Source organism: Gopherus flavomarginatus, chromosome 3 (assembly GCF_025201925.1).
Source record: "Gopherus flavomarginatus isolate rGopFla2 chromosome 3, rGopFla2.mat.asm, whole genome shotgun sequence".
NCBI classification, from domain to species: Eukaryota; Metazoa; Chordata; order Testudines; family Testudinidae; genus Gopherus; species Gopherus flavomarginatus.
In genome coordinates, this window is record NC_066619.1 from 90,024,569 (window position 1) to 90,051,901 (window position 27,333).

At 41.3% G+C, this 27,333-nt stretch overlaps 1 protein-coding gene across 15 annotated transcripts in view; it reads right to left on the minus strand.

The window, feature by feature from the left end:
* AOPEP (aminopeptidase O (putative)) overlaps positions 1 to 27,333 on the minus strand; it is a 365,070-nt gene that overhangs the window by 299,265 nt on the left and 38,472 nt on the right. For 10 of the 15 annotated variants that reach the window (XM_050945697.1, XM_050945698.1, XM_050945696.1 and 7 more), the window contains one exon: positions 7,582 to 8,534. The exons of 2 other annotated variants lie outside the window; for them this stretch is intronic. In XM_050945697.1, the coding sequence (XP_050801654.1) occupies positions 7,582 to 8,426 (845 nt within the window). In that variant the 5' untranslated portion in view covers positions 8,427 to 8,534. Of the gene's footprint in view, positions 1 to 7,581; positions 8,535 to 27,333 lie in introns of those variants that run through there. 3 more of the 15 variants (XM_050945703.1, XM_050945706.1, XM_050945708.1) reach the window with 3 other exon arrangements.

Below are 27,333 nucleotides of genomic sequence, written 5' to 3' on the forward strand. Positions count from 1 at the left end.
TATTAACAATTAACTAATTAGGTTGGTGCTCAGAGATCCCAACCAAATTTGGGGCCCCATTGTGCTAGGCATGGTAAAAACACATAGTAAGAGTCAGTCTCTGCCCCAAAGAGCTTATAATCTAAATACACAAAACAAACAGAGGATGGGAGAAAAAAATAGAGGTACAGAGCAATAAAATGGCTTGTACAAGGTCAAACAGAAGGTCAGTGGGAACTGGGAATAGAACCTAATCTCCAGGCTTCAAGTTCTGTGCTACTAATATGGAAAATAAATACAAAATAGCATATTGTGTATGTGCAGTTTCTAATTTTCAAATACCTTTACCTTCATTTTTAAAGTATTTTATATATTAAATGGGCACATAAATATAGTGATAATTACACACAAAGTCGAAAAGTTGGAGAATGGTTATAATATTTGGTAAATCCAGGGTTTCCATTTTTTACATAGCTGTTTTTATGCTATTTTTGTTCAGATATACTCAGAGCTGTCCCTTGGGTAGGGCGATTGGGGCTACCACCTCAGCCCCTGCACTTTGGGATGCCCTGCACTTCGATAAAATTGGGACTGTCCCGATATTTAGCCCTTTGTCCCATGTCCCGGCTGATGTATGATCGGGACGTGATTTGTCCCAATATTCAGGTGAGGAGGTGGGTGGGAGGTTAGGTGGGAGGCGAGCGGCGGGAGGAGGCAAATGCGGAGGCAAGAGGCAGGCAGGCGGGTAGGGAGACAAGCAGCAGGCGGGAGGGGAGTGAGGAGGCAGGCAGGCGGGTGGATGGCGAGGAGGAGAGCAGCGGTCGGGCAGACAGCGGGCGCACACTGGACGGATGGCGAGGAGACTAGCAGAGAGGCTGATTTGTACCAGGCCCCACACCACTCTATGGACGGCCCAGGATATACTGATTAACTTAGCATTCCTAAACCAAATTTATTCAAATATGTCAAAGTCTGCCATGAAAATAGCAACAGATCATACAGAACCCTATTACAGTTTGAGTGGGAACGTCAGAACAACAGTTACATCAGCTTCTAGTTAGATATTCATATATTCATGGCATGATTGCCTGGAGATTAGCTGATTGACAGGTTGGCACTAACTGAGGTGTCAACGAACACTGAACTGTCTCATTATGTCAGAGAGAGAAGAGTTTAGAAGATTTGCAAAAAGGAGAACTCTGCCATGATTTACTCAAAAATATTTTTTCCTCTTTCAGTGAAATTTTTAACCTGTTTTGTCCACATTTTTTGAAAAACAAAAACAAACATTACTGGGTTCCTTCTATTCCTCTGAATCACGTTTTACTTTCTTTGCTATTTATTTTTCCATACTTAATATACATTAGAGACATGTTAAAATGTCAGCAGTGTGATGGTGCTACACAATTACAGAGTATCTTGCAGTTGGCAGTATTCCCCACCTTAGGTCAGGGCTGCTCAATTCCAGCAGATGAGTGGACCAGAAAAACAGAATTTTGACCTGAAATGATGGTTCCGCACTTCCCTTACAGCATCAGGGAACTGCAATCTACACAGGATATGTCACATGGTGTCTATGTTAAATAACCATCTGACGTTGTTTTAGTTTCAAAGTGTTTAAAAAATGAAAAATGGGTCAGTTTCAAAATATTTTTATGTCCCCAATATTTGCATAGAAAACATTATCAAAAATATTGTGAATTCCTAAAACCCTCAGCATAGCATCAGAGCAAGTAAAATTATATTAGAGAACTTTCTAATCTAATTTGTTTCTTCTTCCTCTCCCCAACTCCATCTTATCTCTTCCTCTTCCCCTTCCCCTCCCCTTCTTTCTTTGGGAACAAACAGCTGAGTGGCTGAACGCTTCTCCCTTTTCAGAAAATTCTCAATGGGCAGATCCAGACAATGAACACTTGGCTAGATTAGATAGATTTGAAGACAGCAACCTACCCAATAAGTGACTGCCAGATGTGCTAGCCCTCAAAATCCAATATGAGGTACATCATCAAAAGCCCAGGGCACATTAGACACAAACCAGACTTTGGACCCAGTAGGGAGGAATATCTTACAGAACCAATCCAAACTTTCAAAATGGTTTGGTTCACGGTTGGCTCCCATTTCACCTAAATCAGTATATCCTTTCTTGGATTTTTTTTAACTCTACTCAGAGTTTTGTTCCAAGCCTGGCTTATAACTATGACAATGTCTAACTGAATGATGGAAAATAGCTATTTTTTTATTTGGTGCACAACCCACAAAGTGATTCCTGCAGCCATATGGTAGCCTCTCAGTTTCTTCAGAATTTGAGGGGTTTTTTTTTAATAATGATTAAATTTCTATCCTCTTTTCTGGCTGCAAATGTAAACCAAAAAAATATTGTCTGCTTTGATTCTATAGACAGACTGCCCCAAAACACAGCTTATAGTTCTGAGTGCATACTGCCTCCATATAAAGATCTCTCAACAGTCCTGGGTTCTGTGGGACTGACTCGCTTTGACCTACAAAATACCTTGACCCAGTCGAAGCCACTCCTGTCCTGCAGGCCTGACTGGGCTCAGTTCCCCAACACGGGGCTTGAAACCTGGGCCCTAACACATACAGTTGCAGCTCTACTCACTCAAATTTGGCTTGGCAACCCACCTCTCCCCCACATCAGGGGGACTGGGCCAAACCTGAGTGGCATTACGACCACCGTACCAGGGGCCAAGCCCAGTCAGCCCCATGGGACAGGAGCCTCAATGCTGCCTCTGTGGGGTAAGTGCAGGGCAGGCTCGCTTTGAAACCAAAACTCTGGTGCCCCCCCGCCCCCACTCCCGCAACTGTATGAACTTTAAATGTTAGGAGGTATGCATATATTTCAATAATGTTTTAACTTGGAACCTTGATGATAATGTCACATGTCTAATCAGTCAGAAACTACTTCTTGACTATTTAAGAATAAAAATAATAATTGCTGAAATATGTTACTTACAAGTATCTAAGATATTAAAATCAGGAGTGGAGCAGAGACCTCTGGCTGCAAATGCCAGGAGAGCAGAAGCTAGTCATGGGCCTTTGTCTGCAGCTCCCACAAGACCAGAGGTCCTGGCTGCAGTCATGAAAAGAAACAGGTCTTTTCTGTTTTTAGATTTCCTAATAAATGTTCAAGAAACCCAAGTGTTTTCGTTATCCCTATGCTGAAAAATCCAGACAGACTTTAAAGTTCATTTGATGAAAGGTTCAGACACTTTCAAAGGGACAGAAATATGTTTGCTAACACATCACAAGCTGAACCCAAAAGACGAGATGGACAAGATTTATCTAGAATTGACGGACTCACAATGTTCCAGTGCATATTTCTTGAGAGAAACTTACTGAATTTCTTTATGTGCCAGTATGCTTGACAAACAACAAATATCACAGTTACATAAGAGGGCTCCTTTTTGGAAACATTCTCTTTGGAAATACCAGCCAGCAGTTCTTTTCTGTTATGAACCTGAACAACTGCAACAACCAACCTTACAATCTACCTGCATCGCATAATGTTTGTGTCTTTAAAGCCTTCCGTTGCAAAGAAGCAGTTCTACTCTTCCCTTTTAACATTCCTTCCAATGTAACTCAAACACATTTTTCCTCTCGACAGATTTTGTAGAGTACTATGTACATTTACTGTACTCTGTAAACATACACGGTATGCATTTATCTCTGCTTAAAGTAACATGTACATCCATTTGTAAATTAGATGCAGTCTTCAGGCTCCTGGCAAGCTGTTCAGTTCTGAAAAGGTTCTGAAGCACTTTTCTACTAATTCTTTGGCTCTTATTACAGTAGAGGCACTGCGGTCTAAATGTGAGCAGAGAACTGGGAAACAGGACTCTTATGTATCCCCAGATCTGTCACAGACATCTTCTGTGACCTCAAGGTACTCACTTAATCTCCCTCTACATCAGTTTACTTACCTGTAAATTAGGGAAAACACTAATTTATATACATCAGAGCAGGAACTGTGTGAATCAATTAATATTTGCAATGCACTCAAGAGCCTCAGCTGAATTATTTATTAATAATTATTATTAAAATAAGAGATTTATGCTGAAAGTGGCAAGCTTTACAGCTTGCACAAAGACAAAAAGGGATAAAATGCCTTTAAAACATTTTGTCAAATACTTTTCATAAAAATTAGCTGTAAGTGATCTCAAAAGATCCAGAAATTTGGTTCAAATAAGTCCAGATACTTTGAACTTTTTGAATCCCTTGGTTCTAGAGCAGGGGTTCTCAAACTTCATTGCACCGTGACCCTCCTTCTGACAACAAAAATTATTACAGTCCCAGGAGATGGGAACGAAGCCTGGGCCCCACCCAAGCCCCACCGCCCTGGGCAGGGGGGCCCAAAGCCCGAATCCCACTGCCCCTGGCGGGATGAGAGAGCAAAGCCAAAGCCCAAGGGCTTCAGCCCCAGGCACGGGGCCTGTAACCTGAGCCTGCCACTCAGGGCTTGGGCTTCGGTCCCAGGGAGTGGGGCTCGGGCTTTGGCGTTAGCCCCAGGCCCCAGCAAGTCTAAGCCAGTGCTGGCGACCCCATTAAAATGGAGTTGCGACCCACAGTTTGAGAATCCCTGTTCTAGAGATTATGCTGAAGATCCTTGTTTTATTTTAAAAGGTCATTATAGTCTGAGAACTGACTACAATGCTATCATTTGACTCAGCAAATATGTTACTTGTATGTATTCAGAGTCCTGTTTGCTCCTTTATTATGAAAAGTAAGGTTCTGTTATTGCTAGACCAGCTCTGAGAAAGTAAGGTGAATTCTGTTGTAGGTATACGTCAACCAAATTATAAAATAAATTCCAACTGCAATTTCTTTATTAGAGTGGATGATGAGTAAAGGCAGAAGGAACCTGTGTGGATTTTCACACTCCAAGTTTAATTTGCAAAGCTGGCAGTTGTGAAAATCATAAACTGAGTATATTTAATATGGAATAATTTACTTAAATAATAAGCCTGGAATCCTAAAATGACATTTTGATAGGTCCTAAATCTACAAAATACTTGGGCATAACGTTAAGTGCTTGAGTAGTCTCACTGACTTCAGCAGGGCTACTCATCCTCAAAGTTTGGGAGACCTCACTGAATTGGGACCCTTGACACCTTTCCCACACTTCAAGTGATTTTTTGTTCTATACATACTTTTATCTTAATAAGGATACTGTTGCACACTTCTGGGAAAAGGCAAGAACAAAAAAGGGCAAGCCTGCTTCTTTTTTTTGCCCCATAATTTATTGCTCTTGTAGGAAGCCTCGAAAAGGCATCTGTTTTTAACATACAAACCCAATGTCCTGCGGCTGGATGGAAGCGCCTACTGTGAGCATTAATGCATTTTCTAGTATCAAAGGGTTAAACAGTGAATCACTGAAATTCCATGTGTTCAGGCCTTGCTTTGGAAAAAAGAATGCAACCCATTATGCTCGTATTTAATTTCCTTACGCATATACTCATCTGAATCCTGCCCACTAATCATAATCACACTCCTTAAATAGATTTCTGTGAATCACAACAAACAGAAGTATCTACAAAAATAAAATAAAAATGTGATATAATATTTATTGAATACTACATATTGAATACTACATCTTCAAAGCACTGTACAAACAAACGAGAAGATAATGCATTTGAAATGACTACAGAATGTCTGTTCCATCATATTCATTTGAGCAATTTTTTGGAAGATTGGAACCCAAGACTGTAAACACTTTGGAGAAAGGATTGACATTGTGTCTGTCTATATAGCATCATTCACATATGTGGCATTGTAGAAGTAATAAAACACTAAAACATCACTCCCCCATCCCCATATACTATTAATTGATTTTATTTTTTAAATGAAAACAAAGAAAAAATAAATGACGACAAAATTTCTGTATGGTGTGGAAAGGAGTTAATCCCTTTATTTATAGACGTATAATCTGTAAATCTCATTTCACAACCTCTGAAAATAAGGATTCTAGTACCTGTCTGTGATCTGAAAACTTGTGATAGGAAACAGTTTCTGGAATACAGCAATTAAAAAAATCAACCTACAAGAGACAGAAAACAAAGCTACAACAGACTGTTTCCATCAAACTTTCTGATATAATGATCACCACATAGTCTTGTCTTTTCTACTCTACAGAAGCATAAAAGCCTGCACACTTCTGTGCAACTCCCATGGGCTGCTTCTAATATAAGCAGCAAAAAAAAAAACATCAGTACTATCCCTAGGAATCAAATGGGGAAAAAAGATTTAAAACTAAGAGCACTTAGTGATTTAATCTATAAAAATTTCCCGAATGTTCAAAACATTAACCTGGAATAACCACCAAAAAACACCTTGTAAAAAAGTCTGATGCCAGCTGGTGTCCAGAAAGTTATAAAAACTAAAATGAAGGCTAGAGAGCCACTGACATACTCGTATGATTACAGGCAACTCAACCTCCTCGTGCTTCACTCAATGCAATGGTAAAAAAATGCATGCCCTCACTGAATAAAAAAATCCCATATCAAATGAATATTTCTTCAGGACCAGAAATATCTACTGATTAGTAATGAACATGAGCAAACAACACTCTTTGCTTAAAGCTTGAGTAGAGGTTCAGTATTAAAATTGTCCAAGGGCTTTATGCACAACTACTGAGAGCCAAATTCTGACTTCAGTGAAGTGACTCAATTTCCACTAGCGTGGCTGAGACTGAATGACAGCTCAGTTTGTGTTTTGTGGAAGAATGACAAGAGTTTACTGGAACCTGGTTCCCTACCACCGTCAAACGTGATGGCACAGTAGATTTGTTGCTATTTCTCAACTATCTCCACTGAGGAATCCAATAAGCTATTGAAATCCAATTTAAATATGACCCAATGAAGTTACAGTTCATGTGATTGTAAACCTAACTTTAAGTGCTCTGTATAGCATCATAGATATTTACAATGCTATATAATAACCAAACCTCCACTCAAATTGCAACTCACAATTTACTTGCCATCAGCAATGTATTTTATTTTATGCACAAAGGAGATTTTAAAAGTTGGTTAAGAGAGACTAAACAGGAAAAGATTCTAACTATAAACTCAGTACAGAATTAGTAAATGACAAAAGGCTAGTTTGTGAGATATTCTACTCAGTATTACAAATACCAATTGTTATATTATATGATCAGTTTCTTATGCTAGGAAGGAAAAACAACGCAGAATACTAAAGCGAAAGTATCTTTCATTTATATATTCTCTTCCCCCACAACTACCTCATCCCACCCTCTACCCCTCCCCTCTCGCCTCCCTCCCCCCCGACACATACACCTTACCCGACATGCAACCCAATCCATTACTTCCAGTCCTGAACACGCAAACTAAATAAAGGCAATCATTTGATCTAGGATTAAGGAATGTAATCTTGTTAGGGTTTTGTCTGCCCTTCAGTTTACCTGCTTTACTGTAATCCAGTAGAATTCAGACTAAGGATGAAAAGAAAGCAGTGAAAATGAATGTTTATCTTCTTTGCATAGTTACTCCCATTTAATGCATCACTCTGAATTCTTCTCTCTCCGCGTATAAAATGAACATGTGTACAGCTGTAGAGCCAATAGTTACATACCTGCTACTCTGGTCTGTGGTCCATGTAACTGATCTTCCCTCTGGCTTTGTTTTGTACCATATCCTTATTGCATGAGGGAAGTCTCTTGGTGCTTGAACCTCTGCTTTCCCTATCATCAAGCTCCAAGGGCCAGTGGAAAACAGAAGCTCTCCACAACCAGGTGCCTGGCTGCAGCGGGTGTAATAGTATAGCTGTTCCCTCCAATGATCTGCAGGTAAAGTCACAAGTTCATGTACAATCTGATTCCTAAGATTTCTCAGCTCTTCAGCACCAGTTAGCTTGGCAGACCTTGTAAATTTTTCAATACCTGGCACAGCAGCAACATCTACCTCCTCAACCTTTAACACAGATAAATCACAGCAGTCCAATACCAGCAAAAAATCTTCATTCCCATGATTCTCTATGTCATAGCAGTTCTTTGAACTAGAAATCCCAGAAGCCTGTTCGCTGTTGCTATGGTTACCATTTTTATCAGAAGTATCTTTTTCACCTTTAGCACAGACTGCAAAATCATTATATTCTGTTTTAGATGAGCAGGCACTTACATTTGTCACAGGACTGTGACAAGGTTCAGATGCCCTAATTTTGCATGTTTCATATGACCGTGAAAGGCAGGCTCCTTCCCCAGCACTGCCTCCTTTTTTGCATCTGCTCCCAGGCTCAAAAAAGAGAACTATGGTGCCTTCAATAACTTGGCTTTTAAAATCCACATCTAAGTCCAATACATAATGCTTTACGAGCATGTGGCGTGTGTTGGCCATTAGGGGTAGGTCATCCTTAGCAGGATCTAGCTTCATCTCCATGTTCCAATTTGCTAGGCAACGGCTTTGCAAATTCTCTGTCATTTCTTACACAACATGTTTCCAGGACTTTCAGCCTCCCAGTGGCATAAATAACGGTTGGTTCATATAAGTTAGTGTAGTGAGTTACAGTTCCACCACTTCTCTCTTACTCTGTAGAAGGGAAAACAATCAAAGAACATTTTAAACAAGTGTTCTGAAATGGATGTATCTAGAAATTAATACAAATAACTGTGCTGTAGTTATTAGAATTTCTATGGTCAAATAATGAATTCCTTTGTTTATACTGAGGTAGTGAGCATATTCCTTAAGAAAAGATTTCAAGATCTGGCAGCTAGAACAGCAGGCAGTCTAATTTATATGACAATCACAGAAGATGTCCAAGTGAACAGATTTCTCAAAATATTAGTTTGTTAACTAAAGGAAATGAGCTTTAATGATATAACTTCCTTAACAGCACTTTCTTTTCACTGGCAACCCTTTGAAAAATATAAGTTTTTATGCACGATCAAACTTACTTTATTACAGCATATCTTGTTTTTAAGATGCTAAACATATCATTTATAAATTTCTTGCCTCAAATGACGGAGATTATTTTTCTACTGTGATTCTAAGTAACAAGTATGAAAGAAGGCTAAATGGTCTCGTATGTTTTATACTTTGAGAGTAATAATTTAATATATACAATGTAACTCCAGGGATTAATGTACTTTTTATATTACAACCGCTTGCATATCAGCACTTCTAGTAAATTACAAGAAAATGAGCCAATTTATCAGGAGTGCATTCTAAATATTCCTTTGAGATTGCTCATGGAGATTTTTCAAATGTATAGTTAGATACTCAAGGTATATCATTACATCTTAATAGCTGGAAATCCATTAACATTCTGGATAATAGCCTTCTTATGGCAAACAAAAGGTCTTCTCACTGGAAAATATGCAAATACCAATACAAGGAAGAAAAACATAAAATGCATCAACATCTGTAGCAACAAAAGACAGAAGTTCTTCATGAAAGTTTTGAACCAATACATACATTGTTTGTACAATATAGTGATTGAGACAACATTCAAATTGTACAAAATCATTTAGCTCACTGATGTTTTCTTTGTTGTAACTGAATATTTTCTAGCATATTCTATTTCTGTCCATTTTTTGAATATATAGTAATAAACATTAGAGACAAGAAATTGAAAACCTCAGCTCAAACTCTTAGTGCAGCTTCTCTAGGGTAGGCTTGCTCAGAATAAGCTTTGCATTTGTGAGCATTCTAGTCTTATTTGTCAACATTTATTTGGTGGTGAGCTTTGTTTTCATATCAAAGATTACTACTTTACATCTCTATTACTCAGTCTTTTAAAAATTGAACTAAATAAATAAAATATTTTGAGGATTAGAAATTAGAGAAGGTGGGGAACCATTAGGACAACTAGCCCATTCTCTACCAATGTAGGAATGTTCTCAATAACATCTGTCCAGTTTATTTTATATATCTGAAGTGTTGAGGTATCCCTTGGGATATTGTTTCACAGCCATATATACCTCACTAGAACATCTCAAAGAGATTTGTATGTGGATCTCCCACTGTCTGTGCAAAACAGCGGTCAGGATCAGATTTCTCTATTACTTCTTCCCTCTTTTGTGGGTACCCATGGAGTACTCTCTCTGTTAGATTGGTATCCCAAGGGGAAGGCCAAGAAGGGACTACATTGCGCCCCATACTACTACCAGGAAAATTACCCAGAAAACAAGGTATCATAGCATTGGGCCTTCTCCCCTGGCCAAGGGGTGTTTGGGGGACAGCTAGAGCAAGTGGAAGCCCTGATTGCATGTCTCATGATTCCCTTTAACACAGACCTTTTATCATGCCATGGAACCCAAAGTTAACACACAAGGCCTTTTCCTCCAGAGGATCCAAGTAATTACAAAGAGCTGGGAGGATGGAACGGCAGCTCATTTCACACTGGGTATAACTACATCTAACCCCATGCTCAGAGAACATTTAGGAGGACACTCATAATTCCTCACTGAATTTCCTTTCCCAAACTCCCTCCTGCAAGTATTTCCACATGGGAGAAGTTTTCCCTGTTTTTCTCTCATTTAATTCCATTACTGCTAGTTACAGCCTCTTGTACCCTCCTCGATTATGACACGCTTCAAATATTTGCAAACAGTTATCATGCTGCACACCATCTTAGTTACCCACTTAGGCAAGTTATATGTACATTTAGCTCCTTTAGAACTCAAACTTGCATGGAATCCACTAGCAGACTCTTGAGCCCATGCAGAGTCATAATGAAATAAATACACCTTTGTATAAGTACAGGGACTTACACAAGTCAATTCCAATGCAAATCTGGCTCGATGTTGAAGCCAAATTGGCTTCAACATTTTACCCCACCCTAGTTTGATCTGCTTAACTAGATACATTACCATTACCATAATACGAAGCGTCTTCTATTTAAAAATAAACAGAATATTAGAGATAGAACAAGAGTATTTAGTCATTATTGGTAACAAATGCCACAGACACATCCAGAAGTATGAGTATGGAGGATGGTTCTTGTTTATGAACAGGGCCGGCTTTAGGAAGCGCGGGGCCCAATTCGAACAGTTTTGACGAGGCCTCGGTAAGGAAGAAAAAAAAAAAACACCATGAAAAAACACGTGGGGCTTGTACTCACCGGGCGGTGCTCCAAGTCTTCAGTGGCACTTCGGTGGTGGGTCCTTCACTTGCTCCAAATCTTCAGCGGCACTGAAGAACCTGCCGCCGAAGTGTCGCCGAAGACCCAGAACAAGCGAAGGACCCACCGGTGAAGTGCTGCTGAAGACCCGGAGCGCTGCCAGGTGAGTAAAAATTAAAAAGGCGCCTCTAGCTAGGGAAGAGATTCTCACTGGGTGCGGGGCCCTCTTAGGCACAGGGCCCGATTAGGTGGAATTGGCCTAAAGCCGGCCCTGTTTATGAACTGTAGGAGAGCTACCAGAGCTGTGACCGCTTTCTTCGTACAGTGCCTTGGCTTGAAGCCTACTGCAAATACAACCATGAAAGACAAAAAGTTCTATATGCTATTGTGCCAATACTGATTTTATGATTAATGGACTACATTGGGACTCACATAATCTGGGTTTTGTTCCTGACTCTACCACAAACTTTCTGGATGACTTTGGGCAAGTATCTTAATCTCTGTACCTCAATTCTCCATCTATAATGTGAGAATGATAATACCTAGCTCACAGGGACATTATGATGAACATATCTGAATTTCTCAGATACTGTGGTGATATGCACCATAGAAAATCCTACAATAATAAAACTAACATTGTAGTTCAGTGCACACAAACAAAAGGTAACGTTTAATTAGAGGATTTATAACTATGTAATTAGTTGTTACATACAGCAAGGTTAGGAGGAACCAAAGCACTGTACCAGTAAAACTCAAAGTATGTGTAAAGTTCATTTGAATGAAAATTAAATCAATTTAAATCATTTTTACAAAAATTATTATTTTAGGACATAAAATCTCAGATTCAAGGTGGTCACATGTTTCAATGAAGCAAAGAAAAACGTAGGGATTTAGGTTAAGAGATTTCTGTTAATTGAGGTTGACATATATGATTACACATCTCAAAAATCTTAGAGTTCTATATACGCTCTTATATAAAATTTTAATATAGTTCCTCTTATAAGTAAATAAGGTGAATGTATATTGCTTTTGTCTTGCCCCTCTCCATCACTTGAGCAAGGGTTTGAGCATCTTCCAAAAATTATAAACTGTACACATTAAAACTCTCTCTCTTCCCCTTCCCCATCCCCACCCCCACAGTCTCCATCTTCCTCTCAAGGACTGGCTTTAGTTTATTTGGTATGTATGGGTCTTTGGTTTTTTAAATATGATGCTATTGTAGGAAGTCTGGTCAAAGAAATAGGTTCTACATTCTGTTCTGAAGATGAGGAGATTCAGAGTCATCCTGATATCTTCCATGGGTTAGTTCCAGCTACATGGGCCAATCATAGAGAAAGCACTGTTTTCTGTGCATGACTCTCTCTCAAGGACACTTCAATTTTTCCAGGGGAATGTGGATGCCATTGGAAGGCATGATCCCACAGAGTGAGGTGGTCCCTCAAGTAACTTGAGACAACCCTGGGATTCTGATGAGCAGAACTGAAACGTTAAACTTGACCCAGTATTTAACTGGGAGATGCTGAAGACAGAGCACTGGGGTGATGTCCTCATGCTAGCTTGTTTTACACAGAGACAGGCTACTACATTCTGAAGCGAAAGGTAGCTTTTTTGCGGGTTTTTGGTAACATCCTGATGTTCAGAGAATTACAACAATCAACTCTCAAGGTCACATATCTGTGGATCACTGAGGTTATGTTTGGCTTTGACAGGAGGTGGTGGTGTCCTCATTCCAGCCATACATGAAAAAGGGCAATTTTTACTTATGTGATTAAGTTACCCAGAAGCAAGGCTACGGAATTCCTTGACAATTTGAGGGCAGATACCCTCATTGTTAAGACAAGGTGACTTCTTTAAAGTGTTTCCCTTTCCTCACCATCACCACCACATCTATTCAGATATTCAGCTTCTACCAACTTCTCTTCAACCATCTGCTGCTACCAGCCATCAGACAGGTGCAGGGTGATGCTCTCTGTATCTGATATGAAAGTGATACAAAGTTGTACGCCATCAGCATATTGCTGGCGTTTCAGTCCATATTGTCTCAACATGCCTTGGGTGCTTCAGAGAGAGAAAGAAAAAGCAGGAGAGAGGGCATGCACACAAGAAAGACAGGGAAGGGAATTTATCCTAGTAGGATTCCACAGGTAACCCTTCTGGAGGTGGAGGACAAGGTATCCATCATAACTCTCTACGTGAAGTCTGAGAGGAATGAATGAAGCCACATCAGCATAGTTCTGCTAACCACTGGACAACTCTGAAAACTGACCACAGAATTCCATGTTTGATAATATCAAATATAGCAGAGAGGTCCAGCAATATAAATAGGAGTATCTGCTTCTTGTCCAGTCATGAAAGGATCATCCAATACCAACAGCACCAATGTACTGGCCTGGAGCTCAAATGGGAGGCGTCCAGAACAGTAACTGTATATAGGTGGAGTTAGAGTCAAGCTTCAGCAAGCTTCGCAGTTAAATTGCTCAAAAATGAGAAGTTTGAGACCAGTCAGTATTTGGAGATATTAGCCGTGTGTGGGAATGGTTTCTCAGGTATTGGCCACAACATGGCACACATTCATGGTAGATTTTCCTCCTCACCTACGAAGTTCTGATGACCTTAATTCCTAGAAGATTCCCGTTGCTCTGGCTACTTTTTCACGTGTTAAGGGGGACCCGGATCACTAACAGGCAGAGGCTAGATTTTCTTACAGTGCCTCTAGAATGTCCAGATACAAGAATGGAAAGACTCAGGCAAGAAATGTATTGTGTTATTGTACCTATATGCATTTTACAGTTCCTGGTATCCTGAGAGACTGTCTGAACACAGATGATTTTGTTATATAGTACTTAGTTCATAGGTCTTAGGCCAGGTCCACACTAGAGCATTAAATCGATTTAAACAGCGTTAAATCGATTTAACGCTGTAACCGTCCACACTACAAGGCACTTAAAATCGATTTTAAGGGGTCTTAAAATCGATTTCTGTACTCCAGCTAAACGAAAGGAGTAACCCTAAAATCGATTTTACAAAATCGATTTTGGGCTAGTGTGGACGGAAATCGAAGTTAATGGCCTCCGGGAGGTATCCCACAGTGCACCAGTGGCCGCTCTGGACAGGTAAAGGAACTCTACTGCTGGCCAGGTACACAGGAAAAGCCCCGGGAACTTTTGAATTGCATTTCCTGTTTGGCCAGCGTGGAGCTCTCAGCAGCACAGGTAACAATGCAGTCTCCTGAGAATAGGAAAAGAGCTCCAGCGTGGAACACACAGGAGTTATTGGATCTGATAGCTGTATGGGGAGAAGATTCTGTGCTATCAGAACTGCGTTCCAGTAGACGAAATGAGAAAACTTTTGAAAAGATTTCTAATGCCATGATGCAGATAGGCCATAGCAGAGACTCGGTGCAGTGCAGAGTTAAAGTGAAGGAGCTCAGACAAGCGTACCAGAAGACCAAAGCAGCAAATGGCAGATCCGGATCTGGCCCAAAAACATGCCGCTTCTACACGGAGCTTCATGCAATTTTAGGTAACTGCGCCACGACAAGCCCCCCCTTGTCTGTGGATTCCGAGGTGGGGGTAGTAATCTCAGCCACTGCTGATGATTCTGCGGACGGCGAAGATGTGGAGGAGGAACAGGAGGAGGACGAGATGGCAGAGACCACACAGCACTCCATTCTCCCCAACAGCCAGGAGCTTTTCCTCACCGACAGAAGTACCCTCCCAGCCCTCTCAAGCCAGTAGCACAGACAATGAAGCCGTGCAAGCGACCTCTGGTGAGTGTATTTTTTTAAATAAAAACCATAGTTTAAAAGCAACTGTTTTTTAATGATTGATTTGCCATGAGGGCTTGCATGCAGTAGCTGGCATTAAAGTTACTGGAAAAGTCTGTTAACATGTCTGGGGATGGAGCGGAAATCCTCCAGGGACATCTCTACGAAGCACTCCTGGAGGTACCCCAATAGCCTTTGCAGAAGGTTTCTGGGCAGGGCAGCCTTATTCCGTCCACCATGGTACGAAACTTTACCACGCCATGCCTGGAGCACGTAATCGGGTATCATTGCATGACAAAGCCTAGCTGCGTGTGGCCCCGGGGATTGCTGGCATTCAAGAAGCATAATTTCTTTTTCTCTTTCTGTTATCCTCAGGAGAGTGATATCGTTCATGGTCACCTGTTAAAAAGTAATGTACTTTATTAAGGGGACAGAGATGACCATTCCTTCGTTTCTGCTTTCCTGCTCCATTAATAAAAAACCTTTCCTAGCAGTTAGCCATGTGGGGGATGGTAAAAACCTGCACATTCCTACGGGGAGGTGTCTCTAATGGCGCTGACCTCTTTAGCATTTGGGCAGCAGGAATTATCGCTGCTAATTGCCAAGGCAGAGGGTGGAGGGGGGAGGCGGTAAAGTGACCTGCCATTACAGCAGACATGCAGAGTGGGGGGGGGAAACCATTCACAATTTTCCTCTAGTGCTGAACCTTTGCAATGGCATAAGAAAAGAAGCAAAAGTTTTGCTTTTTAGCAGTTTGGCTGCCAAGCATGAATGTTACCTGTTAATAGCCAGGGGTACAGGGTAATAAAAGAGGTTGCACGGTTCACTGCCATTAGACTTACCATGTCCGCCAGCAAGCTTTTTTGTAATCCCCTGACCTGTGTCTGTGTTGATCTCTGACACCACAGCCGCAAGCACTAAATACTAAAAGAATCCAAAGGCGACCTTGTAGTGAAGTGACATGTGCTACGTACGGTGAATAGTGTAGTTCACTGTGAAAGAGTATAACCATTGCTCTGTGAAATGTATCTTTTATGATCCTTCTATCACTCTTTTCCCCCACACATGCAGCTGCACATTTTTCTAGCCTCCCTACTCCAGTCCGAAGGATAGGTCAGATAAGGAGGCTGAGGAAGAAGAGGACACGGGAGGAGATGTTCACAGAAATAATGGCAGTAACCCGCAGTGAAAGAGCTCATCTGGGGGAGTGGAAACACGTGGTCGCAAAGTACAGGGACACTGCCAGTGAACGTGAAGACAGGAGGGACGCTCGAGATGAGATGTGGCGGCAGGAAGATCAGAGGTGTAGGCAGGAAGATCAGCGGTGGCGGGCTGCAACGCTGGTGCTGCTTCGCGATCAGACTGACATCCTCCGAAGTCTGGTGGAAGAGCTGCGGGGTCACAGAGTGCCACTCCAGCCCATGTTTAACCACCCTCAGTACTCACCATGCCCCATATCTTCCACACCCAGACGTGTAAGAACGCATGGGGGAAGGCTTTCTGCACCTGCCCACTCCACCCCCGTGGACAGTCCAACCAAAAGGCTGTCATTACATTGAAATGCCCTTAATGGCATTTTTCTTCCCTCCTATACTCCTCCCAAACCACTCCCAGGGTACCTTTCCATTTCTTTTACTCTTAGGACATGCTATTCAAAGGCAGTGGGAGGGTGGGTTGGTTACAGATAGTAACTGTATTTCCATAAGCAAGCTGTTATGGAAGGGTGGAGGGAAGCTTGCTTGCAGCAGCAGGAGTCAATCCAGGGGGTGGAGGGGTTCATGAAGGGGAAAGAAACACAGCAGTCACACTGTACCCTGGCCCATGATGAAACTCGTTTTGAAGGCTTCCTTAATTGCCTTTGTCTTCTCTCCCTCCCTCCCTCCTCCCATCCTCCTCCAAAAACCCCTACTTATGTATTTTTAATTACATGCTTTTTAAAGCAAGAGGGAGGATGGGTTGCTTACAGGGACTGACTTTTAATAAAGAATACAAGGTTTTCTACAGATAGTAACTTTATTTCCATAAGCAAGCTGTTATGGAAGGGTGGAGGGAAGCTTGCTTGCAGCAGCAGGAGTCAATACATGGGGGGGGGGGTTCATGAAGGGGAAAGAAACACAGCAGTCACACCGTACCCTGGCCCATGATGAAACTCGTTTTCAAGGCTTCTCTGATGCGCACCGCTTCCTGGTGTGATCTTCTAATTGCCCTGGTGTCTGGCTGCGCGTAATCAGCGGCCAGGTGATTTGCCTCAGCCTCCCACCCCGCCATAAAGGTCTCCCCCTTACTCTCACAGAGATTGTGGAGCACACAGCAAGCAGCAATAACAAAGGGGACATTGGTTTGGCTGAGGTCTGAGCGAGTAAGTAAGCTTCTCCAGCGCCCCTTCAGACGGCCAAATGCACATTCTACCACCATTCTGCATTTGCTCAGCCTGTAGTTAAACAACTCCTGACCACTGTCCAGGCTGCCTGTGTATGGCTTCATGAGCCATGGCATCAAGGGGTAGGCTGGGTCCCCCAAGATAACTACGGGCATTTCAACATCTCCAACTGTAATTTTCTGGTCTGGGAAGTAAGTCCCTTGCTGCAGCCGTTTAAACAGAGTAGTGCTTCTGAAGACACGAGCGTCATGAACCCTTCCTGGCCATCCCACGTGGATGTTGGTGAAACGTCCCTTGTGATCCACCAGTGCCTGCAGCACCATTGAAAAGTACCCCTTGCGGTTTATGTACTGGGTGCCCTGGTGCTCCGGTGCCAAGATAGGGATATGGGTTCCATCTATGGCCCCCCCACAGTTAGGGAATCCCATTGCAGCAAATCCATCCACTATGACCTGCACGTTTCCCAGAGTCACAACCTTTCATAACAGCAGCTTAAGGATTGCTTTGGCTACTTCCAGCACAGCAGCCCCCACAGTAGATTTGCCCACTCCAAATTGATTCCCGACTGACCGGTAGCTGTCTGGCGTTGCAAGCTTCCAGAGGGCTATTGCCACTCGCTTCTCCACTGTGAGGGCTGCTCTCATCCTGGTATTATGGCGTTTCAGGACAGGGGAAAGCAAGTCACAAAGTTCAAAGAAAGTGCTCTTACGCATGCGAAAGTTCCGCAGCCACTGCGAATCGTCCCACACCTGCAAAACTATGCGGTCCCACCAGTCTGTGCTTGTTTCCCGGGCCCAAAATTGGCGAGGAACGGTTAGAACCTCCCTCATTACCATCAGGAGCTCCAAAGCGCGGGGGCCCGCGGTTTCGGAGAATTCGTTCTCCAAGTCCTCATCAGTCTCGTCGCCGCGCTGCAGCATCCTCTCCTGCATTTCCTGCTCATGGTTCAGCATAGACAGCATGAGAATGCGTGAACTGTTTACAACGTCCACGATCAAGGTACTGATCAGAACAGGATCCATGCTTGCTGCAAAATGGCGTTTGCTCACTTCACCCAGTAAAAAACGCGCAAAATGGCTGTCTGCTGCTTTCAGGAAGGAGGGGGTGAGGCTGTACCCAGAACCACCCACGACAGTGATTTTTGCCCCATCAGGCACTGGGGTAGTAACCCATAATTCCAAGGGTCAGGGAACACTGCAGGAACTGTGGGATAGGTACCCACAGTGCAACGCTCCTGAAATCGATGGACGCCAGAGACCATGGACGCACACCACCGACGTAAGGTGCCCTAGTGTGGACGCGTAAAATCGATTTTATAAACCCTGTATTATAAAATCGATTTTAATAATATCGATTTTAAGCTGTAGTGTGGACGTGGGCTTAGATATGTGTAAATAATATTTCAGGTACAGGGCCAAACTTTCTGCTTACGTAAACAGGCACAGCTACAATAACTTCAGTAAAGTTTTGTCCATTGGATACCCACAGAGAATTATGTAGTAAAGTTAAAATTGATGTGGAACCTATATAAAATGTTTGTGAGCAGGATCAATACAAGAGAGATACATAATACCTGTGCTTACAAACAAATCTGAGTGGTATAAAAAGCAAAACATTGTCACTTATGGCTTGGTTCATCATAAACAGTCAAGGAGAAATGGAACAAATGTTTTGCCTCAGCTTTGTTATTTCCTGTAACAGCCCAAATTTTACACAGTGACATACAATAACTACACTTGTGTAAACAATATGTATATACAGAGAATACATATGTCAAGATGAGATTATAGCATGCTGTATAAAGACATTCTGTGGCCTGGTAATAAGAGCAAAAGCCTGAGAATTTAAAGGATCCTGTGTATTAATTACAGAGAAGGCACTGATGCATTGTATAACAGAGGACAAATAATTTATAATGCATTATGTTTCTATACCAATCTTCATAAGAGCTGCTCCAAGCACTTGCCAGTTATCAATTATCAGAAATCTGAAGTGAAATTCTGGCCCTATAAATTCAGTGGGAGTTTTGGCATTAATTTCAAGTGGGCCAGAATTTCATGCCTGGTTTCTAGCTAAACAGAAAACCCATGATCAACACAAAGTAATTTTCCAAGATTTGAATTTAACAGGCAAACACTGGGAAGAGGGAAAACAAGCAAGCAACCAGAAAGTAATAAAATTTATTTAAAAACTCTACTTAGATTGTAAGCTCCTAGATGCTACACCACCACAAAAAGACAACCAAGCCAGACTTTCAACAGAACCCAGATCCAATTCTCACTATTTACTATAAATTAGTCTATAATCACTTTCATTTCACATTCTCTGTGGTTCACTTCTTGGGCATGCACAAAGCAAGTTGTAAGTGGTTTTGTTTGGGTACGCAGTGTGTGCAATTTTTTTGTAAAAAAAATAAGCATGTTTTTATCTTTTGGTTTATTTAATTTCTAAACAACTTTTTTTTTGCTTATATCTGCACAAGTACAATTCAAAGATAGCCAAAAGTAAACACTGAAAATTTGTAAAAATGGAAGCCCTAGAATTCTTAATTAAGCCACACAGATGGCTATGAGGTAGGTACTCTAAAGCAATAGATCTGAAATATTTTCTTATTGTAGACAACTCTTAAAAAAAGACAAGCTCTTGTGGTCCACCACTTCCTCACTAAAGTCCAGTTCAATACCTTTCCCTCTGACCGCTATAGCATTCACTTCATGAAAATGGACAGTATTAGGGAGACAAAATGAAAATTAAACTGGCTTTAGTGTGATGGCTATGACTGCTTTGTTATACCCCTTCCCGCTCATTTTGTACCCTGGTTGGTCATTTCCTTTCCCTGGATGTAGGAACTTTACATTTATCATTGCCAAATTTCCCCTTATCGCTCTGTCATTCTGCAATTTTAAAGCAGTCCTCTTGTGGGTATGGAAATGTGGTGATGGTTTTACGTTTGCATTTAAGTTTTGTTGGTCAAAAGCCTTTTGGAAATCCACAGAATCTAATGCTCAGATACAGCTCCCAGAAACATCACACCCTGAAGTTCTCACAGAAGCAGCCTGTGGACCACTTGGAAGTACTCTTAGTACCATGTTTGAGAACCACTGCTGAAAAGTATTAGACCACTGAAAAAGTGAGGCACAGAGAATGAAGCAACTTGCTGAAGATCATACAGAAAGTCAACAGTAGAACCAATAACCCTCTAACCCTTAAGCAATGGTCGCTCTTTGTGCCACAGTGCATTTTAACAATATTTAAACATAAAATGAAGACGGTGTTGTAAGTATTTAAACTGTATATGGATGGTCTATGTATGCAGTATGTATTTGTTGTTTCAAATAGTTCCCCATTTTCACTAAATATTCTTTTGATAGGGATATTTTTTTTAGTCGTCATCTTGGCAGGACATTTGTCCAATAAAAGGAAAACAACAAACCTATGTAGGTGCTTGTAGAAATGTGCCTCAGCCTTCATTAGCTGCTCCTCTTGGACAAACACTAGAGTCCTGGAATACGAAGCCCCATAACCGCAGTAGTTTTAGAATATTAAGTGTTCCTTTACTGCAGTGATCCCCACAGCTGCCCTCCTCCCCCAACTGGAGCCAGAGCTGGAAGTTGTGGCTCCCAGGGGGAGGCACAGACAGAGGTAAAGGGGCCAAGGCTGGGTGGTACATCTAGGGCCGGGAACCAAGGCTGGGGGTGGGTCCATGAGCAGAGCCATGGACAGGGGTGGAGCTGGAGCCAGAGCCAGGAGGAGAGCCATGACTAGTGGTGAGTGCTTAACTATGCTGTCAGTTAATAAGTTTTTCTAATGTCCAACCTAAATCGCCCTTGCTGTGATTTAAGCCCATTGCTTCTTGTCCTGTCCTCAGAGGTTAATGAGAACAATTTTTCTCCCTCTGCCTTGAAACGAACTTTCATGTACTTGAAAACTGTTATGGTCACTCCCTCAGTCTTTTCTTCTCCTCTCCAGATTAAACAAACCCAATGTTTTCAATTTTTCCTCATAGGTCCTGTTTTCTAGATCTTTAATAATTTTTGTTGTTCTCCTCTGGACTTTCTCCAAGTTGTCCACATCTTTCCTGAAATGTGGCACCCAGAATTGGACACAGTACTCCAGTTGCAGCCTTATCAGTGCAGAGTAGAGTGGAAGAATTACTTCGTGTGTCTTGCTTACAACATTCCTGCTAATACATCCTAGAATGATGTTTGCATTTTTTTTTTATTTTTTTTTTGCAACAGCGTTACACTGTTGACTCATTTTTAGCCTGTGATCGAATAACCCCCAGATCCCTTTCCACAGCATTACATGAACTTTGGGGGCTTTGTGGTCGGTTTAGAGGTTTTTTTTCCAGTTTTTTTTTTATTTGGAGGGGGGATACATACACACATACTATATTATATATAGGGGAAAACTCAATTCCATCCCATCTGCCCTCTTTAAAGATAAGTGACTTATCCATGTATTGTTCCTGTTTATAAAGAAAAAACAATGAGGTGTCCTTGTGGCACCTTAGAGACTAACCAATTTATTTGGGCATAAGCTTTCATGGGCTAAAACCCACTTCATCAGATGCCTGGAGTGAAAGATACAGTAAGCATTATAAATATTACAGTGCATGAAAGATGGGAGTTGCCTTACCCAGTGGGGGTCAGTGCTAATGAGGCCAATTCAATTAAGGTGGAAGTGGCCTATTCTCAACAGTTGACAAGAAGAGAGGAATATCAAAAGATGGAAAATTACTTTTTGTAGTGAATCATCCACTCCCAGTCTTTATTCAGGCCTAATTTGATGGTATCCAGTTTGCAAATTAATTCCAGTTCTTCAGTTTCTTGTTGAAGTTTTTTACTTTTTGTACTCTTCCCTCTCTTGATATTCACCCCCTCTCGTCAACTGTTGAGAATAGGCCACTTCCCCCTTAACTGAATTGGCCTTCTTAGCACTGATCCCCCCCCTCACTTAGTATGGCAACTCCCATTTTTTCATGTGCTGTAATATTTATACTGCTTACTGTATTTTTCACTCCATGCATCTGATGAAGTGGGTTTCAGCCCATGAAAGTTTATGCCCAAATAAATTGGTTAGTCTCTAAGATGCCACAAGGACTCCTCGTTGTTTTTGCTGATACAGACTAACACGGCTACCACTCTGAAATTTATAAAGAATAATTCACTTGGGGAAAATGAACCAAGTCTGTAAAATCACAGCCACAAATGTAGTTTTAGAACATATTAAGCAACTGAAAGCATGGGGTTAAGAAGAGAAACCCATGTAGCCTTCATAATAGCAGTTGCTATAACCACTCTCTCCCACCCTCCCTTACGAAAAAATAGCTCCCTGTTGGACAAGAGGTTTCTGAGGAGGCAGAGCTCCTCTGCCATACAAGGGCCTGGGTTGTAGCCTGGGCTAATAAAACCTTTTTGTTTCCTTTGTTACAAGTGGTTCACTCTTGATTTCAACAATAAAACCTTTGGGGAGAAAAAAAATTCTACTGAAAGACTTTTGTTGCTGGACCAGCTGGCCCACACCATCACCTCAAAGCCTCACAAAAGAGGCAAAAAAATCATTAGCTGCTGTCTTTTATGGCTCTAGTGAAAAGATATATACATGAAGTTACAGGGGTGCACGTTGGCATCATCTTCATACAGTGCAGGAGCAACAGAGGCAAGAGTGTACTGCTGTTTCAAGTGCTATGGTTGGGGGGATGGTCAGCGAAGGCAAACACAAGAAACACTTCCTTCACCCTTACGTCCTTCGATATTTTTTTTTAAATTTTGAAAAAAATCACTTGTGTACATAATTACAGACAAGGCTACCTTGTTTGGAGGGTGGGGAAGGAATCTACCCAATTGTTTTACCAAGATCACAGAATCTTAGTCTTTAAACCCAATTTTGGTCATTACTCTTGCAATTAATGCCACATTTCAAGTGCATAGACTTACTAAAACAATTAAGATTTGATCCATTATAGCAGTGGTCCCCAACCTTTTTGGCTAGCGAGCGCCAGCTGAAGGACCACTGCGGCGGTGGAGCACCCATTGGCAGTGCTGCCCAGCTAAGGCAGGCTAGTGCCTACCTTTTCCAAGACTGTGCTGCACCCAGGAAGTGGCCAGCAGCAGGTCTGGCTTCTATGCAGGGGGGCCACAGTACTCCATGCGCTGCCCCCTCCTGAGCACCGGCTCCACACTCCCATTGGCCGGGATCCAGCCAATCGAAACTGGGGAGGTGAAATGCAGTGCCTGTAGGCGAGAGTTGCATGAAGCCACTTGCACGCCTCCGCCTAGGAGCCGGACCTGCTGCTGGCCACTTCCGGTGCGCAACACAGTCTGTAGTGCCAGGACAGGCAGGAAACCTCACTCTGCAACCCGGTTGGTCTGCTGACCGGGAGCCACTGGAGATAAGTCCGCACCCCAATCCCCTGCCCCAGTCCCGAACCCACTCCCCCCAAAAGCCAGAACCCCTTCCTGAACCCCAAACCTCTCATCCCTGGCTCCACCCCAGAGCCTGCACCCCTAGCCCAGAGCCCTGATCTCCTCCCGCACCCCAAACCCCTGCCCTAGCCCTGAGCCCCCTCCAACACCCTGAACCCCTCATTCCTGACCCCACCCCACAGCCCTCACCCCCACACCCCACGCCTCTGCCCCAGCCCTGAGCCCCTCATCCCCAGCTCCATTGGCTAGCAGGTATCAACAATTTTCTTCAACTGGGTCCCCAGAAAAAAAGTTTGAAAACCACTGGTTTTGTATAATACATACAAATACTTTCTACCTTTAGGCCACTACATTTGAGTTACAGAAATTAACTCAGATTTCATAGTGATAATGGCTACATAAGTACCTAGATCAGCAAGATGCTTGAAGTATTCAGATTTAGTATGAAGTTGTTAATTTTTATACAGTCTTTAATTTCAATGTATATTTCTTAGCTATGATATTAAATAGTAATATCCCACCCTCCCCCCAAAAGTGACTATAATAAAAATATTGTGGGAGTTATAGTGAATAAAGCAGCCTTTAATGACATTTTCTACTTGATAGCTACCTTGACCCACTGAAAATTATAACAGTTGATATCTAAGTAGATCTCTAGATGGTTATTTGCTATCTAGTATGAGTAGAGGAAAATATTGTATGTATGGATGTTTTTATGATTCTAAGTTAATTCATAAACATGTTTCGTGAACTACATGGTTGAGATTTTCAAAGCCTATCGGGGATTTAGACACACAACTCCCTCCGACGTTAATGGAGTTTGCGTGGCTAACTCTGTGGTTGGCTTATTCATTCTAATTATTGTAAAAAGCTCTAAAATGAGGACTAGTGAAGCCAAAGGAACACACAGGATAACTTAGAAATAGGTCTTTGAACTACAGATGAAGAAACCACCTGTTATGTTTACTAGATACCAACAACCAATCCAAGTGCAAAATCTCTCCAAATCACACTAGGGATCTCTGCTGAATTTCCCAAACTCATATTACACACAAATTCCAGTAATACAGTGGGAGTTCTGTACTCATTTTATACATAGAATTCACAGTAAAGGTCTACAATGTGGACTAGAAAGGGAGAATATTGCCTTAAATTGAGATATTAAGTTTTTTAAAGTTTCTTATCCCATAAAAATTTACACTTCAGAAACCAGAAATCCAAAAACCTGCCTGAATTTATTTTAGTAAGCATTTTCTTTAGCAAGGCATTAAAAGAAAGAAGTGACAACTTATACTTTTTAAAAGGATGTGGTCTTTTATTCACTAATCTAGATAAGACAGACAATTTCCTAGAAATTCACAATTATTTTTATATACAACCAGAACAAAAGGATCTGAATTAAAATGTATGTAAATTTTAACTACATGGAGATGTATACATATTTAAACCTTTATTATTCAACAGCTTTTGTGAATCTCTCCTAAAATATTTGTCAGTATTGTACATTATAAGAATCCCTCATGCTTGGTAATCTTTTATTATTGTTTTCTGGTGCAGATACTGATATATCCTGTGCCAGCAATGGTTTCCTTCAGATGGATCACATTTTGGGGGAACTAATATGTTCTTCTTTGTGTGGGCAAATGCCATAGGAAAACCAAATCCACTTTGGATTATACCAGCTAAAGTCACATGTACAAGCAAGAAGACACACTTGTCACTGTTTTTTAAACAAACTATCTTAACCAATATAGAAGGCAAGACAAAGATTATACAAAATCCTTCCAAACCAAAGCATATTTCTTATTTCTCCATAGACTCTCAGAGCATAATAATTGATGGTATCAATATATCCTTTCAGAGCAATATAAAGGATGTGTTTTCCAAGGACAAAATAGAAAGTAATAAAGCAAGAAATAATAGGATTCAAAAGCACAGACGTTTCCAATGTACTGCTATTTTAATAAAAAATGTAATCCTCCCAAGTGATCTTGCTTTGGAAAGCATATGGCATTTACAATACACAAACCAGTAATACCTTTTTAAAGAATTTAAAGCAACTTAATTAAAAATACTTTGACTTTAGGTGCCTAAAAGTGGCACCGAAGCAATTGTACTGAAAATCTTAGGTCTAGTATTTGGTTCTTATAATCCTACCACAAATTCAGAAAATGTGCATTAAAATAGAAACAAGCGGTACCTCTACTGTTCCATTCGAAAAAAGAATTTTGCAAACTCTGTCCCCTCCAAAATATACACCCTGGTAGAAGAAAGCTGCAGAAACCCTAATATGCACGAATCTCTTGCGGGATTTTTATTATTTGTTACAAGATGTGTTAATCAAGATCCCCAAAAATGATACAGTGATCAGGGGTGATTTCAACACAAAGGTGCAAGTAACAATGATAGATTGGATAAAGTTATAGACAAATGCAGAATGGTCTGGACATGAACCAAAATAGTGAATGATTAGTAGAAATGTGCAGGTAACAACCTACTGATGGGTGGAATTATTTCCTCATAAAGAAATTCATAAAGCAACATGGAACTCTCCCCTTTCCCATGGTACTACAGAGAACCAGACAGATCACTTCTGCATTTCAAGAAAGTTTCCCAGCTCACTGGCAGATGTGTATTTATACAGGAGAGCAGAGGTCAGCAGTAATCAGAACCTTTGTATCACTAAATTGAAGATCAAGAAGGTTAAAACAAAGACTATGCATCAACCGGCACAATTAAATGACCCAAATATAAAAAGCCCTATTCAGCTTAAACTGAAGAACAGGTTCAGTGTTCTAATGTATGTAACTGAAGAAAACAAAAGATGGGTGGGAAAACTGCTTTCTAACAACAACAAAATCAAAAAAAGGAAAAATGGATTAGCAAAGTTACTTAGGCATCTGCAGAAAAAAAAGGGTAAAGCAAAAATTCATGAATGCTAAGACACATAATGACAAGCAAATGGCAAAAATAGAGATCTAGTTAGAGAGGAAAAAGAAGTACTAGAAGAGATAAAAGGGCATATATAGATAGAAAATGTCAAGATGCTGAAGACGCTAGCTAAAAAGGTGACATTACATTGTCTTGTATAAGACAAACAGTTAATAGTACTGGAGGCCCTGCTACGGATGCAGATGGAAAGACTTAGAACAGAAGAACAACAGAAAAGATGGGCAGAACATTTTCAGGCTGTTTTAAAATTGACCAAGCACATGTGAACTATTAGAAATATATGTGACAAAGACCTACTACTAAACCTTGATATTGATTTAGAAGATACTACAATTGTAGAAGTCAAAAAAAAAATCAGTAAACTGAAATGTGGGAATGCCGCTGGAGAGGATAACATTACTGGAGAGATGCTTAAAGCAAGTGATGAAACAGTCCTGCAGACTTCCCTTGTGTTTTGGGATAGAAAATGGAATGAAGAAAAGAATCCAACTCAACGGAAGACAGAGCATATAGTAAAATTGCCAAAGAAGGGTGACCTCACCAACTGCAATAACTGGGGAGGAATCATATCACTCATGTGCATCATCATCCTGGAAGGTAGGGGTTCTGGAACAAATTTTATAATGGGGGTTACTGAGAGCCACTGAACCAAGCTGTAAATCTTGTATAGGATGGAAACCACTTCAAGCCAGAGGGTGCAGCAGCATCCCCAGCACCCCGAGTTCCGGCACTTATGCTGG